The sequence below is a fragment of the Oryza glaberrima genome, chromosome 8, assembly GCF_000147395.1.
Source record: "Oryza glaberrima chromosome 8, OglaRS2, whole genome shotgun sequence".
NCBI classification, from domain to species: Eukaryota; Viridiplantae; Streptophyta; class Magnoliopsida; order Poales; family Poaceae; genus Oryza; species Oryza glaberrima.
In genome coordinates, this window is record NC_068333.1 from 13,194,798 (window position 1) to 13,211,059 (window position 16,262).

The window sequence follows — 16,262 nt, forward strand, 5'->3', positions numbered from 1 at the left end:
AGAAATAACGAATAAAAATACAGAATATTAAAAAAGAGACCATCTACAACACACAAGGCAATTAATTAAAATTAAAATAAAAACAAAATAAATTCTATTATATTATTAAGAGTGTAAGTCGACGACGGACAGAAAACAAGTAGAGCAATGACAACTAGCAAGACTTCAAAAAATATAACAAGAAAAATTGAACAACGGTCATGTTCGATTTTACAATATCAATATTGGATAATAAAGAGGAGGGGCAAAAAGCTAGCCATAAAAAAGTAGGGTGAAGGCGGTCTAAAAACTAAGTACCCCAATAACTATTATGTTTGATTTTGAATATCCTAATAACAATAAAAAGAAGGAGCAGCGGCGGTAAGCTATAAAGGAGTAAAGTGGTGACGGTTGATAGGTTTTACAAATTAAAGAAAACAACGATAATCAGGTTTAATGTTTAAAATCTCAATAAGAATAAAGAGGAACCTGGTGAGGCAATGTTTGACGAAACTTCTAAAAACTATAAAAAGGAACTTGGTGAGACAATAAAGTCTAAAAACTATAAGTAAAATTTGATTTTCTAAAATCCTAAGATAACGAGATAACTATTAAATAACTATTAAAAAATAATTTGTAAAACAATTTAGATATGATGTATCTAAATAACTATTAAAAATAATTGGTGCTAGCGCGCAACTGCACGGGTCACTCTCTAGTTTATTTGATAATGATTTTTTTGCCGGATAAATGGGTACCCCGGTACTCATTTCATTAACAAATACAGAAGACTTAGGTATGTCTTATCTATAACAATAATTTTTTAATAAATCATTTTAATCTATTAGGATACATGGGAAACCGACGAGAACCATGAAAGCATGATACGGTTCTCGCTTACCTCCACTATACCAAAATGCGACATTTTAGATCAAGTAAAAAACGTAGCGGACTGCTGTCTTCTTTTCCGTTTTACTCGCTACGATTATAACCCCCAGCCCCGTCGTTTTCTGCTTTGAGAATTCTCGTGTTTCCCTTCCTACCTGGGCCCAACTTTGAGAGGAGCAATTTTATACAGGAGTAGAAATTTCACATCTGGATTGAGCACTTGCAAGTTGGCACGTGGCGTCCATGCGGCCGCTCAGATCGCCGGAAACCAGACGGAGGTTTCACTGGGGTCCACGGAATCTAATGTTCCAGTGAACTTCACTCAAACCATCGGCTGCGCCTGTAGCAAGCTGCACGATCTGCTGACTAAGTTCATGAAAATGTGTGCCATCAGTTTGTTGAGTAAATTATTGATCATCGAAAATATCAATCGAAGAGAACCATTTTATTTCGCTGAAGCACATTCCCATAAAAAAAACGCTACCGCCCGTTTAGTTGGAGCGAGTTTTTAAGAGAGATCGAGAGTTTAGAGGGATGAGGTTATTAAGTGTTTTGTTTGGTTGGGAGATATAGAAATTTTGGTGGGATAGGGAATTGAGAAAGAAACTCCCTCCTGTTCAATACCTGGGTAGAGACAAGTAATTAGGAGGGAATTCCTCCTTTATTTTGTCTAAGCAAATCTTAGCCATCCGTTTATATTAATGAACTAATCTCCAACTAAACTCCCTATCAATTGACATTGGGATTAAAAATCAAATTCACATCTTAATCTCATCATCAATTCTCTCGTGAAAGCTTCCAATCCCTTTCGCTCAAGTTACCAAACAAGTCGTAGGGATGAACTATGGGACTGACGGAGTAAAGTTCAGCCGTGGTGAATTAGAAGAAAAAGATAAAGAGAAAATTCATTATATATCGTTGAGTTTGTTACAGGTTTAAAATGTACCATTCGTATTGTCACATTCTACAATATGTCATCGACTTTTGCTTAATTTTACGATGTACCATCACCATCCGGTTAACCTCCGCTAGGACTATACATTTTTATCCAAATGACCAAAATACCCTTGGAACGAAAACTTCCAAAATTTGAATAAAAATTTTAAAATATCATATTATAAACTTAAGATTTTAAACATCCAAATTTTGAAAAAAAACTTGATTTATCATTAAATGTTCTTTGATCATAACTTAATTTTTTATAATTACATAAAAGATTTTGAATAAGACAAATGGTCGCATGTTTATCAAAAAGTAAACGGCGTCATATATTAAAAAATGAAGGTAGTAACAAATTAAAAAGCGGATTGCTAGTTTTTAGGTTCCACCTTCAACTAAAATTTCTAGCTTTGCTTAGTTAGTTTATAGGAAAGAGGGATTGGAGGGAATTAAGAATGATTAATTCCACATCACAATATGAAATTATTCCCTTCAAATCCTCCTTAATCGCCTTATGCATCGAACAAGGCCTTAGGGACAGACATGGGAGGGAAGAGAGGGGCTTACTACTGATGGTAACAATGGCCGTCTTCTCTAGCAACAATGAGCTCATTCTTTTCTCCGGCGACAGTGACACCGCAACTTCGGTGGAGAAGAAACATATTAGAATTTGAGATTGGGTCAGTGTGAAAGGGGCGGTTGAAAGAGGGAAGAGCGGGGTTTTATAGGGCTTGGAGAGATGGCTTTGAGCGATGGCGGGGACGTCGTTGAAGCCGCAGGGCTGGAGGCCACAAGCGGGTAGGGTTGACGATGGGGACGACACCAACGGTAGTTAAGAGGTGGAGGTGGCGGATGCGGATCCTACGGCAGCTCACCGCCAGAGACGTGTAAGGACCTATGGGGCGGAGGCTTCACATTGGTAAACTTGATAAAGAGGGATGGAAAAGGGAAGGGTAGGTAAGGAGGTTGGTTCAACGGGCCTTACCGATCTTGTTCACATATTTAGGTTAGCCAGCAATGGTGCTAGCGAGCTATGCTAAACCCTCATGTACACACTTGCGTGGGGAGGGGAAAAGAAAAGGGAAAGGATAATGTTTGTTGTTTATGTACAAATATATTATTTAATCTGGGTAGTAAAAAAATAATTGAATTTTTTTTTTAAGTTCACTCCATAATAGAGAACCCCAACACACAAATAAACTGAGCCTTCAATATCAGAGCCTGAAAATGACTCCTAGAGATAATTATAATAAACATAAGAAGAAGACAGACACAGAAAGTTATCCGAAGGTAATACCACCCACTTCCCGGTGGGCCCCGCCGAGAGTCACTCGCCCACCAACTCTCCACTCCACCACCATGACCCCACCCACAGAAAAACAAGCAAAAATGATGAATGAGCTCACCGCACCGCACCGGTGGGCGGCCGGTGCGCGAGCGCGGTGGGGTGGAGTGGAGTACGGTTGCTATGCTGCCTGCCTGCCCGCCCACCGTGGCGCCGCGCCGCGAAACCGACTGCGAGAGAGAGCGAGGGCGGATCAGCGGAGGGAGCTGCTGCATCGTCAAACCGCAGGCGCCGCAGCCGCATCTGGCAAATAGCAACCCCTGTATCGGTAGTTTTGGGTCGCCGTCCCTCTCTCTCCACCTCGCTTATCCCCTCCCCTCTCCTCTTTTACATAGACAGACAGCGACCAACAGCGGCACAAGAAAGCTCACTGCGCTGCACCACCAGCCAACCCAAGATCAACAGGAACCAGAGAGAGAGATGAACGCCGACTTCGGCGCGCCCAAGGACCTCGCGGGGGGCCTCCAGCAGCGGAGGTCTCTCTACCAGCCCACCCTCCCTCCCTGCCTCCAGGTAACTCCTTTCTCTTCCCTGCATGCGCTTCTCCTTCCTCGTTTCCTCTCCTCCATGCATGCCCCTTCTCTTCTGTGTCCCTGTTTCTTGGTTTCTTGGGTTGGATTTAGTGCTGGTTACTCCATATGTGCTCGATTGCAAGCGGTTTTGGTGACAGACATGGGGGGAATGATCAGGGGGCTGCAATTTCAGCGACCGCGGTTCTTTGCCTTCGAATTTTCTGACCAAGAGTGTTTGAACACTTGTTCTTTTGGTGAAGATTTGTTTGGATTTGAGTCTTTTTCACCTTCTTCCGAATTCCGATGATGAAGATTCGTGGAGTTTCTGCCTGTAATTTGAAGATAAATGCACCAACAGATTTGATTATTTTTCACTGAAAAAAGTTTCTGCTTCTTTCTTTTCAGGGCGCAACGGTGAAGGTGGAGTATGGCGACGCCACCACCACCATCGACCCAACCTGCGCCAACGTCGTCGCGCAGGCCTTCCCCCGCACCTACGGCCAGCCGCTCGTCAGCTTCGTCGCGCCGCCGCCCGACGCCGTCGACAAGGACCGCGCCCCGATCAGGTCCCAAACTCAAAACCCCCCCTTTGATCGATCCATCAGCCTCACTGATCTCTAACCATGGTCTCTCACTCACGCTCACACTCTCTCACTTGGGGGTTTGGTTCAGGGTAGGGGTGGTGTTCTCCGGCAGGCAGTCGCCGGGAGGCCACAACGTGATCTGGGGACTCCACGACGCTCTCAAGGCTTACAATCCTCATAGTGTTCTCTATGGATTCGTCGGTAATTGCACTCCTGATCTATAGATTTTTTTTTTTTGGTGCACTAGCATGATGATATCACTGTGGTCTGTTGGATTTTGGATCTTCTCTATCAGCAGAGGAATATTCCAGTTCAGCCATAAGTTTGATTCTCTCTAAAAGTGGGGTTATGTCATATGGTTGCTGTTGATTAGCAGTAATAAGTTGTGGTTGTGGGTTAGGTGGCACTGAGGGACTGTTTGCGAACAAGACAATCGAGATCACGGATGATGTTCTTGCTTCATACAAGAACCAAGGTTGGTACACTTGTTTATTTATCTATTTATTTTCCTTGAAAGGTTACTTGCTTCTGTTGTTGTTAAGCATGATTCATATAAATGTTTGCTATTTTTTAAGGTGGTTTTGATTTGCTCGGTAGAAGTATCGATCAGATCCGCAGCACTAAGCAAGTCAATGCTGCAATGACTACATGCAACAACCTCAACTTGGATGGCCTGGTCATCATCGGAGGTACTAATAGGAGTAGTAGTCGTGATTGTTCATTTCTGATATAAGTAAATCGTATTTTAGCATGCTGATCATCAATGTTAAAATGTGCAAACCTTTTTGAATAATGTCATACATAGTATACCATGTCGTCAACCCTATTTGTTGAATAACACTAGTCTATGATGTGGTAATTCTGACTTACAAATTAAGCATGCACTTAATTATGTTAACTTTGTGCTCACACTTTATCTCTATCTCCAGGAGTGACATCCAATTCAGATGCTGCACAGCTTGCAGAGGCCCTTGTCCAGAATAACTGTAAGACCAAGGTATGCCCATATTAGTTTAAGATGTAATTTCAAACCCTCTTTTTTTTTTAAGAAAACCAAATTATCTCAGTAGCTTATGTATATCGAATAGGTTGTCGGTGTGCCTGTTTCACTGAATGGTGATCTTAAGAACCAATTTGTTGAAACAACCGTGGGATTTGATACAGTGTGCAAGGTAAGCATCGCTGGCTACTACCAATTTTCATTGAATAAATGGACTCTAAAGATACCCGTAAATGCTTCGGAGGTGGTATACCACGGTCTATCACTCATATATGTATGTAAATTCCACTTTTCCAGGTTAACTCTCAGCTTGTGAGCAATGTTTGCCTTGATGCAATCTCAGCTGGAAAGGTAATTGAAGTACCGTCGAATTATATCAATGATATCCCAATACCTTTTACTAAGACAACTTGGCTGATGTGTTGTTTCCTATTAGTACTACTATTTTGTCCGTCTGATGGGTAGAAAAGCATCTCACGTGGCCTTTGAATGTGCACTTCAATCACACCCAAACATGGTATGATTTGATCAAAATTGTGGATAAAATTCTGCTGTGAGAAGAACAATACCGACATCTTTCTAACTTCTCAATGTAGCTTATCTTAGCGGAGGAGGTAGCACTATCAAAACTCACACTGATGGAAGTTATTAACAAGATATGTGATGGAGTACAAGCAAGGGCAGAATTAGGTCCGCTCAGTTCTTTGGTGGTTTGAATTTCAGCAAATTGTTGAATAACAGTGCACAGTTCTTTTGGGGGTTTGAACTTTGAAGTCTAGTTTGTTAATATTTGATATTTAGGATATTTTGATAGACTGATATGCTTTCTGGCAATTAATGCTCAGGGAAATTCCATGGTGTGCTCCTTATTCCAGAAGGACTAATAGAAAGCATTCCAGAAATGTATGCTCTGCTTCAGGTATGATTTGTTCCATCCACCTGACAAGATGAATGTCATAATTCTTTTTACACTTGGCTGATTTATGTTCAACTATTCCAGGAAATCAATATCCTCCACAACAACAATGTTCCTGTGGCAGAGATGCCATCACAACTGTCTCCTTGGGCAGCTGCGCTGTTCCAGTTCTTGCCACCCTTCATCAGAAGAGAGGTCTTGCATTTGTAGAATGTTGCGTTGATTGATACTTGTGACATTAACCTAAACTAAAACGTAGACTTCCTCTTTTTCATTCAGCTGCTGCTCCATCAAGAATCAGACAACTCTGCCCAGCTGTCCCAGGTGTGATTCTTGGTGCTCCATAAGCTACACATAGAAACTTATTTTTATGCAACAGTTGGCATCATAATGTCCTTGTCTTTCCAGATTGATACTGAGCAATTGTTGGCCCACTTAGTAGAAGCAGAAATGATAAAGAGAACAGTAAGTTCCCCACTGTTACTTTTTATTTGTCATTTATATTCTGGATTTGTTGCGCCTGATTCTATTTTGTGTTTTTTTTCAGAAAGAAGGAAGATACAAGGGAAGGAAGTTCAGCTCTGTATGCCATTTCTTTGGATATCAGGCTCGAGGATCCGTCCCATCAAACTTTGACTGTGACTATGCTTATGTAAGAATTGAACCTGTGTGTTTCAAATAGTTAGAGTGAATTAGTGACTAATACTCGAATATTGTTGCTGTAGGCTCTTGGCCGTATCTCCTTGCATATGATAGCAGCTGGCTTGACTGGGTACATGGCAACTGTGGCTAATCTGAAGGACCCTGTAGACAAGTGGCGGTGTGCTGCTGCTCCTCTAACTGTAAGATCTTGACTATTTGACCATTTCTTCTATTAGATAAATCACGGTGTTTACCATTTCAAATGGGTCAATCTTTCACTTTTCCTGGATATACATCCTACCACTATCTTTGTTTGCCTGCTCCCCTGGCACTGGCAGTAACTGTGTTGGCAATAAGATTTTTTTTTTTTAAGTTCTATTAAACGATATTATCTCATTGAAACTCTAGTGAAGATTACAATTTCAGATGCATGAATGCTATTATGTGTTAAGTACTTGTTACTGACAGAGTAACATGATATTGTCATTACTAGGCAATGATGAGTGTGAAGAGGCATTTGCGTGGTCCTGGAGCAATCCCGATAGGAAAGCCTGCCATTCATCCTTCTCCAATTGACCTGAAAGGGAAGGCTTATGAGTAAGTCGCGTGGTTAAGAGTTAAAAACTGCATTCCTTTCTTTTAGTGCTTTGATGCAACATGGAGTCTTAAGTTATTACACCCAACGTACTTGAAAAAACATTATGCTTGTGCATGTTTATTTTGTTCGAATTTGATTTGATGACAAACACATTATATTGATTATTTATGATACCAGTAATCAACGAAAAAAAAGGCATGAGAATATTTTTTAGCTTTCACATGATCTCAACATGGTGAGGCTCGAGAAATCAGTGCTGAACAAAATTAATGAATAAATTTAACAAACAAGCAAATCACATTGTTTTGCACTCAATACCTCAAATTAGCAAAAACTATTCACATTTACCCCCTAGTAAAACTTGTAGATCTACCCAATCTGATCAAGAGCTTCCTATTCCAAATTTACTCCCTAGTCATAATTGAGACCTATCTGATCAATAACTTGAATTGCTTCATGTTCTTCTCAGGTTGCTGCGAGAGAAAGCATCAAGTTTTCTCCTTGATGATTTCTACAGGACTCCAGGAGGCATTCAATATGAAGGCCCGGGTTGCAATGCAAAACCCATCACATTGACCATTGAGAACCAAGACTACATGGGCGACATTGAGATACTGAAAGACTGTCTCAGCAAGGTGCACTCTGAAACCCTGTGCATTTTCATGTCCCTCAGTAGTTTCAGATGCAACTTGTGCTAGAACTAGCCCTTCTAACAATAACATGCCTACTGTTGCACACCCAGGTGAGGACGATGGTGAAGCCTGGATGCTCGCGGGAGGTTCTGAAGGCGGCGATAAGCTCGATGCTGTCGGTGACCGACGTGCTGACGGTGATGTCGCACCCGCTCAACGCCGAGCTGCCGCTCTACCATTTCAACTGAGCGTTGTAGAGAATAAGGTCCAGTTTTGTAACACACCGGGAGAGACTGGCGTATTGGGCTACTGGTATTTGGTAGCTTCATCCACTTTCATTTTCATTTCTGTTCGTTGCTGGGAGTGAGAACCACTGGAGTTTTCATGTCAATAAACATCGAAAACGGTAGTTGATCCTGAAGTGCAGCTATTTTCAGGATCTGAAATGCATGTTCTGTAATATGGTGTTTTGCAGCCTTGGAGCTCAGATCCATCTGATCGAATCATGTGGTGTTATGCCAATCGAAATGGAACTTTGTATATAACTCCCTTTGGTAAAAAAATATATGACGTTTTGCACACGGTCTAATCAAAGTTTGTAAACTTTGACAATCAATGGATTTCAAAATACTTAATTAATGATAAATCCCATGAAATTGTGTGCAGTTGAAAACTTATTCGAATAAAATGTTATAGCCAAGTCACACGTCGAAAACCTTCAAAATGAGTGTCAATTTCTTCTACCTAAGGGGATATTTCAAATTTCATTCTCACAATTACCACACAGTTCATTCTGGGCCTGATATATCTGTGCTCCCATCCATTTTCATGGAACCATCAAATTTTAGTAGGCCGTATTAGTACAACGGTCTGAAAAATGCGCATGTACATAAGGTTGGGGCAGCAAGCTTGTGCGGGCAGGCAGATGTGGTATGAACATGAACAGCATTTGAGATGAGCTGGGTTTTAAGGGCTTTTTTTTTTCCTTAGAGATGTTCAGCCCCATCGGATGGCCTAATAAGCCAAAGAAAATGACAAATTTTGAATTTTCAAGCTTAATTTTAATATTGATTTTGACATATTTTCAATGTCGTTTTTTTTTCAACATTGGCTTTTAAGTCTCAAAGAACATATTTATAAAACTTTTACCCACAAATTCATTTTTATTTCCTAATAAGCTATTTTGGCTTATTAGGAAATAAGCCAAACGATGGGGACCGTTCAGAATTAATGGCGTTAAGACCCTTTTTTCCTTGCTTATAAGGGACTGATTCATTCCCTTATAAATTTTTTCCCGAAGGAATCGGTCTCCCATATGGACAGTATTTCTCAAATTAAATAACAATATTTTCATATTTCTTTAAGTTGAAATAACTTCTTGTATTTTGGAGAGGAGAGAGATCGGTGGAAGTTATTTTATTAGGGGTGAGCCTCCTTGATACTACTTGATGGGTTCCAAATATTTAAACAATTTTTCATGGGTTGATATAATAAGAGCAAGTATAATAGTGAGCTATAAGTTTACTATAAGCTTACGTGGAGAAGAGAGGTAACAAAAAAATTAAGAGTGTTGGCTCTCATGTAAGAGCTAGCTTAACACAAACTTTAAGACAAATACATTTATGTATAAGTGAGAGATAGAGAGAGGAGAAGAAAATTGTAACTAACCTTATAGCTAATCTATTATATACGTTGGTTTTAAGATGGGCTAATAGTAAGAAGTGAGCTATATTATTATTCTTGCTCTAAAAGTGGAGGTGGAGACGGAGTACCTCGGCTTCAACTATACGCTAATGTTAACTTCGATATCTTCCATTAATATGCATGAAAAGATGACCGCCTTACATATTAAGAGAAAAAAAGATGTAAGGATATGTTGCTGTCGGTAAAACTTAAACTTTTATGGAAAAGCCACAAGAAATTAAAGAAAATATTTTATCTGTTTTCAATATGCATGTTGGTGTTTGAAGCACATATTGTAAGATAAGTAAATATTTTTCTTAGCGGGCCTCGCTTTAAGGTTCAAGAAGAGATTTCTCTATAGTATTTCCTATTAAATGAAAAGAAAAATGGCTCGCTCCCAACTTATGATCTCCATTTGCCTTAAACATTAGGAAGGATAGCCTGCCTGCTATGGCAAAGAACAACAGCAATGGGCATTAGCCCTTACCCTCCACCACCCATTCATAGATCAATGGATAAGATTCATTGCTACAACTCGTGAACAATGAAAAGAAGCATGGTTTGTATGGTACTTGGGGCATCGTTCAGTAAACTCATACTCTCTCCGTTTCTAAATATCTGACGCCGTTGATTTTTTTAAATATGTTTGACTATTCGTCTTATTCAAAGAATTAAAGTAATTATTAATTCTTTCCCTATCATTTGATTCATTGTTAAATATACTTATATATACATATAGTATTACATATTTCACAAAAGTTTTTGAATAAGATGAACAGTCAAATATGTGCTAAAAAGTCAACGGTGTCAAATATTTAGAAACGGAGGGAGTATATTATTATAGCTACAATGTCTATTTGCCCTACTATAGAGAGGACTTGGATCCCACGGAATGTTCTAGGTTGGAAATGTCAAAGGAGATTGATGTAAATTTGTGGGCTGGTTGGTTTTTGCCTAACTTAGCCTTACCAATTTCTGTCAACGCCAAATTTTGAGAAGTTTTAACATGGTTAACCTTGACAAGGTAAAGTTATGTTTGGATTGAAACCAAAATAGTCTAAGTTAACTATTGAAATGACATATTTTTTTAGGCTTAGCAAAATTTGGCTTCAAACCAAATAAACATAAACACTATTGAAATTGTCAAATATTAGTAAATTTGGCTTCAATTCTCCCTTCACAAAATTTCCAGAGCGAGGGCACTGGATGAGGGCAGATTCTGCCTGTAAATTTCGACTGCCCAGTTAAGATCAAACGGTCACGACTGATCTCGTGTTTTTTACATGCTGCGATGAGTGACTGATCATAACACGGAAACATTACTAACATCTCTACCGGTTTGTAACTTCACGAATTAGAAACACATGGGATTGCTGGATTCATTTTCAAGCAGAGGCAAAGCAAAACATGGAAAATTCAAGCACGGTATCATTCACTCCCAAAACATCTGAAAAACAGTTGCTTCTACCATTACATTTATCCTAACACAATAGAGGAAGAACAGAAGAAAAAAAAAAGGGAATAAAGTGCCTTGAACTGCTTTTATTCTTCTTATAATGCCCGCCTGGTGCTCGTCGCCGATGCCCCATCATATATTACGCAGCTACCTGCAGGGCAAGGCAAGGCAGGTCAATAAAGATTACCAAAAATGTAAATATTTAGAGCGTTTTATAATGTGGTAGATGCATAGTATCCAAACATGTAAGTTTGCAGGTTCTAACTTGATTGTTGCATTTGCATTCTTACTTTTTTCTTACCAACTCCTAGAAATGTTGCATAATTTTTTTATTAAAAATGAACAGAGGTTTATGAACTGCAGGCCTGCAGCCACAGTGGTGTTCGTAGAGGGATGGATAACTTACTTCATATAACTGTTCCGCTAGGGAGCAAAGCATCCTTGATCACGGTAACAATGCCACTTTTGATGAAGTATCCATCAGTCTCTCTTGCAGCTTCTTGGACATTGTCAACATTGATTATCTGCATCCATGAGTCAATTGTTGTTACATACAGTTACGCAGAAAGCAGTTTTACGTTTAGAAGAACATAGAGATGCAAGATTTTGCAATGCAATTATTTTTCCTACAAAGCATATTTATAATTACAAGGTGCGGGCTTTAGATGATAAAATTGTTCAAGTCTTGAGAAGTTCATGCACAAGCAGAAGCAGGTCCAGCTGTAAGAAAACAACAGGATCTGGAAAACAGTATCCGTAATGAAACATGAATGGTTATGCGCAGGGTTTTTAGCAGCACCGCGAAGCACACATAGATGTCCTGTTCTATGCTTTCAGTGTTTAGTTTTTTGTTTGCAATAAAGTGATATATCAATACCTGAATTCTCTTTTATGCTAGGAATTATAGTTAGATTAATTCATTCCAAGAACAATGGGGAAAATACTTATCCACTCAAAGATATCGTTATAGCAAAATTATATTATATAAGCCATCTTGCATGCAAAATGATAAAAGATCATTGCAAGTCCATTTATTAGTAAGAACTAACTAACTTCTAGTAAAATCGAACCAGAAACTTAAAGGAGAAGAGATGAGAAATACTGAATAGTAAAATTCATTAAAAAAAGTAAGAACATATAAACATATTAAATGCTTAACGATAAGAAAATCAATTTGGAATACCTTCACATTATCTCCAATACGAGCATTCTTGTCGATGATTGCCCTTCTAATGTGGCAATTCTTCCCAATACCAATGGGAATGCCACCTTTTTCACCAAGGAGTTTCTTGTCTGCTTCAGTCTGGTGAACCAGAAAAAGGAAAAAGAAAGGGATAAATTCTCTTATTTTCTCTGACAGAGGCATATTATACATGCACTTATTTTACCTCGTAGTAGTCAGCTCCCATGAGTAATGAGTCCTCTATTATTGCGCCTTCAGAAATGCAGGACCGGAGTCCAACTACTGAATGGTGTATCTTACAGTTCTACAAGGACGAAAAGTGAAAGTTGCAGCATGATAAATTACTTTGAAGGAAATGTAAAAAAAGATAGACCATAGAAACTACAGGAGGTTTTGAATTATAACATACAAACACAACATACTTACTTTAATAACACACCCTTCACCAATGACACTGTCTGTCACATCAGCATCAAGAACCTTCGAAGGAGGCAAGTGTCGAGGTTGTGTATAAATTGGAGCAGACCGGTCATAGAAACTGCAGATATTTTGATGGTATATTTTATATCATAAGGAGACAATTATAAATTCACATGCTTCAAATTCCATAATCTTCAGCCACAGCAAGGTGTAAAAATTGAAAGCATACCTGAAATCTGGTACAGGCTTTTTCGTTATTCCCAGATTTGCATTATAGAATGCCTCAATGGTACCAATGTCTTCCCAGTAACCATCATACAAGTAAGCTTGTACCTGCAGACAACAAAAATAGATTCTTATGCAGCAAATATAGCACATGACCTACAAGTAATAAAAAAGTAATTTATTACATATGCCATGACAATATTTCAGTGAGAGAAGGTCAAATGCTAACAATCATAAAAGCAGCAGTAATAAACTGAAGAAAACAAAAGGCTACTAAACAGCGAGCTTTCCATACCCTCATTCCGATGTTTGTTGCACCTGGAATGACTTCACTTCCAAAGTCATTAGCTCCAGGAAATTGTTCACGGAGGAGCTGAAGCATTACATTTTTACTAATCACATAGATACCCATGCTAGCAATATAAGGCATTTCCTTTGCCCTCACGTCGTCAAGGCCAAGTATGGTAGTGTCAACCTACAAGACGAAAATAGGCAACAAAATGAGTTTTGATATGGAAGTATGTGGTGTAATAACTGATATCTCACAACTGTATATCACAAGTTAGCAAGAAAGGCACGTCATTTGCATACCATCATTGCTTTCAATTGTTCTCCTTTTGGTTTCTCTGCAAATTCAACTATTCTCCCTTCCTCGTCAATTTTCATGAGGCCGAATGCAGTTGCACGTTTCTCATCCATTGGCAGGGCAGCAACAGTAATATCAGAATCTGTTTCTCTGTGTGCCTGAATGAACTTTTCATAGTCCATGCGGTAAAGGTGATCTCCAGCCAGAATTAGAAACTCCATAACATTATGCTCCTCAAATAGCCATAAGTACTGTCTTACAGCATCTGCAGTACCCTGAGGTCAGAATATAAAACAAAATCAGTACTTGTATAAGATAGATTGGGATCCTACAAACACAGCCATCTTCAGTAACTAACTGAAATGACAAGTGTTGCCTGTGCATTACAAATTAGAATGTAATAATATGCCTGGATTGGTACGTACTAGCAGAAATTATGTGCATGTATGCTCTAGCGTTCAAAATCTAAAGAAGAAATTCTGATGCATACTAAATTACAACTCATGAATCTTGATTTGTTTTTTCTTTTACTGAGAAACAATTATACTGGCAATTCTGAGTATGCATACCACACTAATCATTTTCCTATACTAATTGACAAATAGTAACTAAACTTGTTCATGACTGGACTTGGAACACAAATGCAAAAGCACTCATTGGAACAAATTTATTCACAGTTTTCAAATGCCTAGTTGAGTTTAGAATCGTTTTTAAGATGCTAGCAGGAGTCAAGAAAATTCCCAATGAAATAATTTGCAATGTTAAAAAATGTAAACTGTTAGAATCGAAGACATCAGACTTAATGATAAGGATGAATTTTATTATTATAGAGAATGCTTTGGAGTGGAAAAGAAATATGCAATGCCCAAAGGTAGATGTACATTTGACATCAAACAAAACACTTTGATATTGAGTATGATACCTGAAACCAGTTAGGATTATCTGGGCTCTGCTGTGCAGCGAGTACTTCAACGAACCCTTCATTCTTGTACCCGCCAATGTTGTTCCCATAGGCTCTTGACAGGTGACGGTTCAGAGAGGCAGAGTTGAATTGTGTCAGCACATAGATCTTGGATATGTTGCTGTTCAAACAGTTGCTGACAGGGATATCAATAAGCCTGTAGTTGGCACCCAGAGGCACGGCAGGCTTGGCACGCTTCTTGGTGAGGGGATACAATCTAGTCCCTGCACCACCTCCAAGAATGATTCCAAGCACACTCTGCACCAACAAAAGAAGAGCATCGGTAGAGATAATTATCCAACAAAAACGATGAGTGGGGCAAAATCTTGTCTTAAAAAAGATTATCGTGCAATTTGAATTTAGAGATCCTTAGAAAGCAATGGTCATGGTGTATGTACTACTGAAAATTCTGTGTCAAACCTCAATGATTAAAAACATTTGGGAAGAGAATTGTTTTGAATGATATATAATGGTCCAGCTACCACCTGATCTGATTGCGCAACAGTTTAAAAGCCCCAAAACCATAGAACATGACAAGTTGTTACCAATTTCTTATGTTCTCCCACCCACAAAATCTTACTCCTCAACCACTAACAATCCTACGATTGCCACATTTATTGGAAATAAACAATTAAGGAACCACGAAAACGTCCAAAATGGAAGGACAAGACGCCAACCGCATTTGCGCATCTAAACTATTAAAAAGAAAAAGAAGAAAAAAAAATCCATCTCCGCGCGAGTCAGATTCCCCACCAAAACAACGCAACCACACGACGGATCAGAGAAGCAGCGAGGTGTGCAGAGAAGCGGCCGCCATTAAATTATCCCATCGCCCTCGGTGGCGTGGTCGCGATGGCGCGCGTACCGTGCTGGCGTCCGGGTCGAGGCAGGTCTGCGAGCTCTTGGAGTCGGACACCGCGCGCGGGGAGAAGACGAGCGGCCGCCTCCGCCTCCCCGCCGAAGAGGAGGAGGAGGAGGAGGAGGCCACCCCTCGCGGCCGCCGCGGCCGGCCTTCCGCGACGAGGAGGCGGAGCGAGTCGCACGATGTGGATGCGGCGGCGTGGGCGGCGTGGTAGGGGGAGGCCACGCCCATGGCTGCCGCCATCGCCATTGCGGTGAGGCGCGGGCGCGGGCGCGGGTCACGGGGTCCCTGCGGGGGTGGCCGCGTGCGGGGTGGAGAAGACGAGAAGAGATCAAGGAAGTGAGGCCAGTGGTGAGTGGACAGATTGTCTAGTGGGGTAGCCCTGCCTCGTGTCGTGTGGCTGTGTGTAAATCTCACCCCTTTTTTTTTCTTCTTTTATATCTTAAATTTCAGAAAACTACAGTTAACTATCAGTTTGTTGCAACATTAATGATCTATTTAAGTTTGTTGCAACAATAGCGTGGAAAATTATCACAAAACTATAACTTTGATGTGATATACTGCTACAGGACATGTAGGTGACAACTGTAGCAACATATTATGTAAAAGTTGTAGCAAACTGATAGTTTTTTCACTGTAGTTGTAGTTTTCTGAAATTTACTCTTTATTTAAATAATTTCAAATACTTGAAAATAAATAAGTTTTCAAATATTTTTTTCTTTCAAAAAATTATTTAATCTATAATTTTCCTATTAGATGTGAAAAACTATAATCTAATTATTAGTAAATCTTGCCATTTTTTCCACTTCTCTTTAGTTTTAGTTTTTCAGAGGTGTGCATTTATATAAATG

General features: G+C 39.6%; 2 protein-coding genes across 2 annotated transcripts; one reads left to right on the forward strand and one right to left on the reverse strand.

Annotated features, from left to right (window-relative positions):
- The first annotated feature begins 3,229 nt into the window (after positions 1–3,229).
- Positions 3,230–8,580, forward strand: LOC127782306 (pyrophosphate--fructose 6-phosphate 1-phosphotransferase subunit alpha-like). The gene is made up of 19 exons (XM_052309456.1): positions 3,230–3,664; positions 4,069–4,229; positions 4,336–4,448; positions 4,648–4,722; positions 4,823–4,936; positions 5,177–5,244; positions 5,336–5,419; positions 5,545–5,598; positions 5,684–5,764; positions 5,844–5,937; positions 6,093–6,166; positions 6,248–6,358; positions 6,443–6,487; positions 6,572–6,628; positions 6,711–6,815; positions 6,889–7,005; positions 7,299–7,402; positions 7,873–8,038; positions 8,146–8,580. The coding sequence occupies exons 1-19, from the start codon at positions 3,275–3,277 to the stop codon at positions 8,281–8,283; spliced, it is 2,151 nt and encodes a 716-aa protein (XP_052165416.1). The 5' UTR covers positions 3,230–3,274; the 3' UTR covers positions 8,284–8,580.
- Positions 8,581–11,056: 2,476 nt separating this feature from the next.
- On the reverse strand, positions 11,057–15,731 carry LOC127782456 (glucose-1-phosphate adenylyltransferase small subunit 2, chloroplastic/amyloplastic/cytosolic). The gene is made up of 10 exons (XM_052309645.1): positions 15,415–15,731; positions 14,511–14,807; positions 13,594–13,863; positions 13,298–13,477; positions 13,007–13,110; positions 12,784–12,895; positions 12,563–12,661; positions 12,358–12,477; positions 11,581–11,698; positions 11,057–11,325 (listed from the first exon to the last, which is right to left on the reverse strand). Exons 1-9 carry the CDS (start codon positions 15,658–15,660, stop codon positions 11,582–11,584), a joined length of 1,545 nt encoding a protein of 514 aa, XP_052165605.1. The 5' UTR covers positions 15,661–15,731; the 3' UTR covers positions 11,057–11,325; position 11,581.
- Positions 15,732–16,262: the final 531 nt, after the last annotated feature.

Bases quoted from the DNA above. Each gene is read 5' to 3' on its own strand.
- LOC127782306 (XM_052309456.1), top strand. From the start codon at position 3,275: ATGCTGCCTGCCTGCCCGCCCACCGTGGCGCCGCGCCGCGAAACCGAC. The intron at 6,488-6,571 runs GTGTGATTCTTG...TTGTCTTTCCAG, and splicing joins ACTCTGCCCAGCTGTCCCAG to ATTGATACTGAGCAATTGTT. The intron at 6,629-6,710 runs GTAAGTTCCCCA...GTTTTTTTTCAG, and splicing joins CAGAAATGATAAAGAGAACA to AAAGAAGGAAGATACAAGGG.
- LOC127782456 (XM_052309645.1), bottom strand. From the start codon at position 15,660: ATGGCGATGGCGGCAGCCATGGGCGTGGCCTCCCCCTACCACGCCGCC. The intron at 14,808-15,414 runs GTACGCGCGCCA...TTGTTGGTGCAG, and splicing joins TCGACCCGGACGCCAGCACG to AGTGTGCTTGGAATCATTCT. The intron at 13,864-14,510 runs GTATCATACTCA...TTCTGACCTCAG, and splicing joins ATAATCCTAACTGGTTTCAG to GGTACTGCAGATGCTGTAAG.